Source organism: Chenopodium quinoa, unplaced genomic scaffold, assembly GCF_001683475.1.
Source record: "Chenopodium quinoa cultivar QQ74 unplaced genomic scaffold, ASM168347v1, whole genome shotgun sequence".
Classification (NCBI taxonomy): domain Eukaryota; kingdom Viridiplantae; phylum Streptophyta; class Magnoliopsida; order Caryophyllales; family Amaranthaceae; genus Chenopodium; species Chenopodium quinoa.
In genome coordinates, this window is record NW_018744996.1 from 1,024,807 (window position 1) to 1,033,760 (window position 8,954).

Consider the following 8,954-nt stretch of genomic DNA (forward strand, 5'->3'; position numbering starts at 1 on the left):
TTGGTTCAATAAAATCAGTGACCCCAAAGGACAAATATAACATCTGTAAAAATAATTTTTAATTAGTAAAAAAATTTAAGTTTGACAAAAATAATTTAATTTCAATAAAAATATTATCAATTCAATATCAACAATTTCAATTCAGCAAAAATATGACGAAGAGAACACGTACAACCTTATACTTAACAATATGACATACATAGTTATATGCATGGAATAATGAAATGTAAATTTCTTGATTGTTTTTCAACTCATTAATCATTATTATACAATTATCCTGTTTATGGCCACCGTTATATAGGCATTCAGATTGAAACCACATAATTAAGGATACTAATGATTAAAATGTAGTTTAGACAACATCTACATGAAAACATTAAATACAACAAAATTGATAATACACGAAGCAAGTATGTTTTACTTCCTTTGTTTTTACTCGGTATTACGTTAAAACATTTCTCATTTCACATTTCACATTCGTTAGTACATGATATCAACCATATTTATCTCCAATCATCAATATGTAATGATTATAAAAATACAATAATATGAAAGTATAAATTGAGACAGATTGTATAAGACCCTACGTGACTATATTTTTTTTTATAAATATGAATTATAAAAGAAAGTCAAAGTGAAATAATATGTATGAACGATAGCAAAAATCAAACTGTTACAACTGAATAAAAATGGAGGTAATATGAAATAGGAGTAATTCGTATTTTTGTTTTTATTCCCTTTTAATTTTTCAATCCTTCAACACACCTTTGCTTCCTTTAATAAGTTGAGTACAATGAGAGCCCACTCTCCTCCACCGCCCACTCTTCTTCACTCATCTCTCTTTCTCTCTCATTCTTCATAGTCCTGACTCCCCCATTTATAAAAGCAAAATTCTTCCCCTTTCCAAATTTCTAACCTCCCCATTTTAATATCTTCCTTGCTTTTTATTTCCCCCTTTTAATCATCATATTATATTTTCATCATGAATAATAATAATACCAATAATAATAATCCCTTCTCAAATTTCTACCTCAAATGGTCTAAATTCAACTCTCTTCCTCATTCACCTTCCCCTTCTTCATACCTTTTCTACAATAATAACAACAACAATAATAATTATTATCCTAATTACTCCAATAATAATATCAACAATAATAATTTTTATTACCACAATAATAATACCCCAACACCACCCCCATCCCCTCCTCTCAAAGAAGCCCTCCCTCTTCTAAGCCTATGCCCTTCTACCATGGACATAGTCGATGACAACAATTTCATCAATCAAAACTCGGCTCGACTCGGATCATCGAAAAGCACCAGTTTAGAGGAAGAAGACGAAGACGAAGACGCAACCGTTACAGTAGCTTTACACATAGGGTTACCAAACCCTAGTGCAGCTGATCTTGCTTCCATTCTATCACCTCCTTCCAACTCCAGAAACAATAATGATAATCATACTAATAATAGTATGATTACTGAAGAAGATGGAGATTGTAATAATAATGAAAATGAAGAAACAGAAGATTTTGGGCATCCTTTTTTAAGCAGGCTTAATAAAGGGCAGTATTGGATCCCTACTCCTACCCAGATTTTAATTGGTCCTACTCAATTTTCTTGTCCTGTTTGCTTCAAAACCTTCAACCGTTACAACAACATGCAGGTCAGTCACTTTCCTCTCTTTTCTCTCTTTAATTAATCTCGATCACTCGAGAACGTAAACGAACTTATGCTGTCAAATCGAATCTCGTCCACATTATTAGTCTTTGATCTGGCCTCTACAAGAGGCAGACTGTTTTCAGAATAATTTATTTTTAAGAAGATAGTCTATTGAATTCGATCGTATTTGGTTATTTCGGAATTAATCTTTAGTGAGTTAAGGTTTCAATAGAGGAAATCACGGCATAAGATTGTTTACAAGATTAAATTTAGAGGACAATTATGCATGGATTAGGGGTAATTGTTTAATTTTATTTTGAAGATTATGTTTGCCTAAACCTACAAATCTATACATATATTTAATTTTATAACAAAATCTAGCTAATTAGACAGACCATATATTAAAATTATATAATTCAATTTAATAAATGTGATTGAACAAGACAAGCCAATGTTCTTTCTGCTGTATGTAAATAGGAAGGAATAGGACTGAGTGCTTGGGAGTTTGTGCTAATCTTATTGATACACACTGTAGTACTATTCTTCTGATTGTGTCAGTTTGCTGGGTCAAAACTCAACATTATTTCAACCTCTGTCTCCTTTCTTATTTTCTCTCTCCTCTTTCATTCATTCAATTCCATGAACGTCTTAAAATACCCATTAGTTCTTTCTTCTTGTATGAATAACTAGAATAAAGTCTTCATACAATTGCATGTCTTGAATAATATTGAAATCGTCTGGATTCAGTTGTCATGTTAGTACGTTACTGGTTGATTAGCTATTGTTGTGGTTACGGTATCAGTAATGTGAGAATTAATTCTGAATAGAGAGAGTATGTATATATGTGATGTCGTCGAGTTGAATTGGGAGGTTGTGGGCGAAATAGAGTTTATGTGTAGTTTTCAGGGCAATAGGATCATGAAGATAGTTTTGAGTGGGAAACAGAATCTTGGATTATCTAACACATATATTGGTAATCTTTCATCTGTATAAACTACTTTCTCTAGCTAGTTACAATAAGATCCCAACATTTAGATAAACAAAATTCTATTCTATTTTTTGAAAAAAAATAAAAAATAAGATGAAATTATTTTCTATTTATTTTTCCCTCTTATATCTCTGTCAATGATAATTGCCTTTCAATGATACCCTACTTTTCCAAGGGCAACTACCCTTTCTTGAAATTGAAAGAGGCTAAAAGGGACAATATCAAGCACCTAAAACTTAGCAAATTCTACTAAAATTCATCTCATCTTTTTGTTTTGAATTATTTTTGTCCATTCCAATGTCTTGTTCATGATGCTTTCTTAAATTCTAACCATATAAAGAATGTTGTGCAATGTGCTTTGATTCCACAAAATTATAGAAATAATTAAGTAGTGTCGATAGGGACGGTGTCTCAGTTCATTATATATCATAAGTGAAAATTTAAATTCCCGATGAGTTAAAAATAAAGTAATTTATTTGGCGAAGGATAAATCTTTACAATTAAATGTAAATAAAAATAATAAACAATAATAATGAAAATATGAAATGATATTGTTGAAGGGTTTGAGCTCTAACCTTGAGGCGGTGATATGTGCCATGTCAACATGTCTTGTCATTGAGTTTAGTTCACTATTTATATCTTACCTTTAAGAAATTAGGGTTGTGAAGGAGGGAGCATAGTTACATTAAGTATATTGGAACTAAAAATGCCGACCCCTAACAAATTACAAAAATACCACGCATAAACTATAAACTTGCACCTAAAACTAGATAATTTATTTATGACTACCCGATTTTGAACCTATTTAACCTAAACATCATACGAGTAGATGAAGTATTATACAACTAACATTAACCCGAATTAAACTAAACTTGACGCAAATGATCCATTGGCCACCTCTATTTCTTGCTTACTAACGGTTGGGTGAAAACAACCACCATTACAACTGCAAAAACAGGAAGATAGAATGCCTTTCATTTCCCATTTCCCATTTCCGCAATTATGATGGGAACCTTCTAGCTGGTTTTCCAACTAATGTTCTACCTTCCTTTACATGTTCAAGATAGAATTTGAAACTAATATCTCTAACTTCAGACCCCCCTTTTATTTTTTGGCTTACTTCAATTCCCCCATCTGTCCAACAAATAATAGTGGATTTTTAAAGTATATCTTTGACTAGAACTATTACTCATTACATGAAACTTAAAATTAGTACAAAAAAAAAAAAAAAAGAAAAATAATGATGTCTACTCAAATTGTACTTCACTAAAAATTATAAATATACAAGTTGGTGGTCGAATTTTGTACTACGTATAATCTTATCCATGAAAAATCATATCAAAACAAATTGAAACTATCATAATTTGTAGACAAAAGGAGTGCAAAACAATGACACATATACTTTCAAAAAAAATTCTTCTCTTTAAATGATGCTTTCAAAACTCTTAATCATACTTTCTATAAAATATATAATTGACTATATTTTCAATTTATAATGATACCTATGTAAGACGTGTGTAATATATAGTATTGTGATAGCTTCTTTTATACTCTCTTATTTGTTGAATAAAAGTGTCACTTCTATACATGGTAACCTTATACAATTATGCGATAACTTTTTGTATACACATTTAACTGAATACATTATATTGTTTGTATGAATGTATATAATTGCTCTTAATGGAGTAAGAAAGCATATAGTTTTTGGCTTATTGATCGACTTAATTATCACTAAAAATGTTGTTTTGTATGTTTGTAGATGCATATGTGGGGGCATGGATCTCAATACAGGAAAGGACCAGAGTCATTGAGAGGCACCCAACCAACAGGAATGCTAAGGCTACCATGCTATTGCTGTGCACCAGGGTGCAAGAACAACATCGATCACCCACGAGCAAAACCTCTCAAGGACTTCCGAACCTTGCAAACACATTACAAGAGAAAGCATGGAATCAAGCCTTTCATGTGTAGGAAATGTGGCAAGGCCTTCGCCGTGAGAGGTGATTGGAGGACTCATGAGAAGAACTGTGGTAAGCTTTGGTATTGTATTTGTGGATCGGATTTTAAGCACAAGAGATCTCTCAAGGACCATATTAAGGCCTTTGGACATGGGCATGCCGCGTATGGAGTAGATGGTTTTGAGGAAGAGGATGAGCCAGCATCAGAAATCGAACATGATAACGAAGAAAGCCACCACTCAAGAAATCATCAACACTAGCTATCTAGGGGTATATGCTTCTTCCTTTCACATATACTCCACATATTATGTGTATATTTGATTAAGTTAGGTAAAAGCCTAAGATATATATAATATACACTCGATCTTTTAGATTATACTGTATATTTGATCATTTTGCGTTTATCAATAGCTCATGATGAAAGATTAAACACTTTCAAGCTATATGAGCTTTTGAATAAGTATTGTTGTTGCTTTTGGGTGTTGTTTAGCAAGGATGGAGGAGCCTAATAGATGGCTTTAATTTATCAACCTTGGTAAAGGAGATGATTGAAATAAATGAGCTAGATAAGACAACCCCACATACAATATGCCGGAGTTATTTGAGATTTATTATAATTATGGAACAAAAGAGAGCTAAATTTTGTAGATTGATCATTACAAAAGTATATTATTAGCACGTATATATATAGCATGAGCCCATCTTTGTGGAAGTGTATGTATAATCATTGATAGTGACCTCCATGCTGGATGCCAAGTTGGTTGACCCAACAGCTTACCCGAAGTTTTGATTGAATAATATTAGGTGCACCCGAGAGTAATGAGAATGGTGCGTGCTTTCAATCCAACGTGTACATAACATGCACACGCACAAGTGGTGATGTAGTTTGTTTACTGTCGTGTCTAACTGGTGAAAGAGCATGTATTGTGTTAGTTAATCACATATGATACATACACCAAAACAAGCAAACGCTAGATTAGATCACTTTTCAATACATAAGAGTACTTCTAAATGCGTACGATATTGACTGCTTATACGTCAAGTTAAAAGACAGTACATTTATCCCCTTTTTAATAAAGACAACATTTGTGCTAAATTCTTATGAAATTACTAATTGTCAAGCAAATGCACATTTCATTTGAGGTATAAATGGTGCGTAAATCCTCCTTTTAACTTTTGTTTGTTTACTACCCTTGATTCATGCATAGTATTTTGTGTTGAAAGACAAGAGAAACATTTTGTGTCACCCTAATTCTACGTGAATTAGACCAAGTACACCTAAATTTTAAACTAATGATTAATTTAAGGTTCATCCTCTTATACCATCTATTGCCATGTACTAACATAAGAGCATGTGTTACTCAACTAAATCTTCAGTAATACTCAACCAACAGTTGTATAATACAAGATGTAAATTAGTTTAAGATATTCTATCTAACTATTAGCTAATTAAGCAATCAAGTTTCATACTTTAAACACTTCTTAGCTTGTAAAAGAAATTCCTATCCTTGAAGTCAATTGATTATTGTAATAGTATCTTATTATAAAGTGTATATTCATGCATGCAATTAGATTGGCTGTTGGATTACATATACATTTGGAACAACATCTGTATAAATAATCATTATATAGGTATCTATTTTTATTTCTTAATTCGGCGCATAATAATAATAATAATAATAATATTTTTTTTTTTTTTTGTGTAACAGATTTATACAAGACATAAGCTACTTGAAAAATGAAACTTTTGGATGGATAATGATATGCTACTATAAAAGTAGACATTACAGCATAAAATTGTTGGATATAAAATGATTTCGCTAAGAAAAGATGATGAGAGTGTCAGTGAATGGTACAACTAGGCAATCATGGTAAAACACTTAATGAGCAACGAATACAAAGTACTATTAGTAGATGGTACGTGCAAGCTTAACCGATCGAGCTTTGAAGAGATCGATGGTGATCAAACAATGTACAATGTTCTCTTAAATATGACATGTATTCCCATCTCTATGAAAGTTATATATGTGTTGCATCATTATCATAGATAACACCAAGAGGGGTCCTCCTAAAGTATACAACTCCCTTTGTTCGTTGTAGAAATTATTATCGAGAATATATATTGAATTATATTAGTGTGTCGCTTTGAGTGAATTAAGATCAATTTAGTAGGCCGGACCCTTTTTCTTACCAAAAAAATTTATATAAAAATATATATGCTTCAATTCAGTCTCGTATATTGATGTATATACATGCATGTTTCACATTTTAGATAAATTTTTTTTGTATACACTCCTAATTAGAACATATGGTACAAGCAATAACGAAGCAAACTTTTCCTTTGATTGGAGAATTTCATATCATGACTTCATTGTTAGTTTGTTACAATCCTCTTCATTGTTTAAAATATTTATAGGACCAAATAATCAAAATATACAACACAATTTGACAAACTTAAGCAAATACACGTGTCATATGATACTCAATCATGAATTGAACGAGATTTTTAAACCTGTAATCTCAAGTTTATACACTAATTAATTGTTATACTAGTATGTGACGCGGGCGATACACCAGGTTTTACTTTGAATATCAATAAATATTATTTGAGTTATAAAATCATAAACTATATAATTACAAAAAATAAGTGAGCAATAATAACTATTGAAACTAAATAAACGCTCTCAAATTGATGTTTTGTACAAATTAAAGTATTTAGTGTATTATAATTGAATATGAAGTATAACTAAAAGATAGCAAAGTTGGTAAGAACGAACATTAATTCATTTGTTATTGGTTTTGTGTTCAAACCTTGTGATAAACATTTATATTACCATTGAAGCATGTTTATAGTAAAATGGATGATGTAGTATATTATGGTGATGTGGCATACTTCTAATACATGTGAAGGGTGTGACGTTGCACATATCTTGTATTAGGAACGCTTTTTAATAGATAAGTATAGATATAGACTAGTGTCTCATAGCATGTATGTTATTCTTTAAAAAAAATGTATAAATCATTGCATATAATAAATTATTATTGGAAATTATCATTGGTACACCCCAGGTTTTGACTTTTCTCATTGGTACCATTACTTTTTTTTTTTTTTTAAATTACCAGTTGTTGGTGTGCACCCCACGCGCGTAGGGGTGAAACAAACTCGGTTTAAAACCGAACCAAACCGAAAACCGAACCGAATAAGAAATTTGGTTCGGTTTTTTTCGGGAGTGGTTCGGTTTCGGTTTTTTAAAAAAAAAAAATTCGGTGTGTGGTTCGATTTCGGTTTGCGAAAATGAAAAACCGAACAAAACCGAACCACACCGAAATATAGGCCCAATCCAATTAAACCCTAGCCCAACTCTAAATTACCCTAGGTATTTAATGCAAAAAAAAAAAACCTAACACTCTCTCCCCCACCCTTTCTCTCTCCTTTCCTCTTCTCCTCTTGAGGATTCCGTCCATTCTCTCTCCTCTCCTCTTCTTCGTTTCTCGCCTTCACTATCTACGAACACCATCAACCTTTTTCTTGTCTTTCTCCTCGCCACCATTAACGAATACATCACGAATTTGCTTTCAAATTCGCCCTCCTTCACCATCTACGAAAACCATCTACTAAATTCGAGGTTTTGATTTAACACCATCAACTAAAGGTTTTTCATGTCAAATTCGACCATGAAAACTCTAGATCTAGAGTTTTCATGGTCGAATTTGACCTTTAAAAGCCAAATTCGATGTTTTTTCGATGGAATGTGAGGTATGCCCTTTTTTTCTTTCTTTTAATTTGGTTTGAGTTTTTTTTTTCTACTAATTTATGCTAAACTTCTAATTTATGTCCAAATATTTTTCTGATATTTCGGCACTTTTTATTCAATTTTTTCTTATCATGTTAGAAAACTTGTTTAATTATGTTTGTATGGATTGGTTTTGTTTGGTTCGGTTTTGATTGGTGTGGTTTGATTTGGTTTTTTTTTTTTTTTGCAAAATTTGATGTTTATGGTACTTGATAAGAAAATTTGGTTTGGTTCGGTTTTTTTTTTTATGAAACCGAAATAATAATGGTTTGGTTTGGTTCGGTTTTGAAAGTAAAGAGGTGCGGTGTGGTTTCTAAAATCCAGAAACCGAATTAGAGTGGTTCGGTTTCGGTTTGGGCAAAAAACCAAACCGAAAACCGAACTTTCACCCCTACACGCGCGCAAACCCCCCCCCCCCCCCCAACTTGCAAAAGGTAATTAGTGAAAAATGTTTTTAATGTATTATTTATGAATTTTTTAATAAGCCGATTAGCATATATCCAATTATAAATTAAACAATCAACCAATGAGTAATGATTGCTCAACCATCGGCCGCAA

At 31.9% G+C, this 8,954-nt stretch overlaps 1 protein-coding gene across 1 annotated transcript; it reads left to right on the forward strand.

The window, feature by feature from the left end:
* Nucleotides 1-688: 688 nt before the first annotated feature.
* Nucleotides 689-5,132, forward strand: LOC110707234 (zinc finger protein WIP2-like). Its single transcript, XM_021885246.1, has 2 exons — nt 689-1,660; nt 4,404-5,132. Exons 1-2 carry the CDS (start codon nt 983-985, stop codon nt 4,860-4,862), a joined length of 1,137 nt encoding a protein of 378 aa, XP_021740938.1. The 5' UTR covers nt 689-982; the 3' UTR covers nt 4,863-5,132.
* The last annotated feature ends 3,822 nt before the right edge of the window (nt 5,133-8,954 follow it).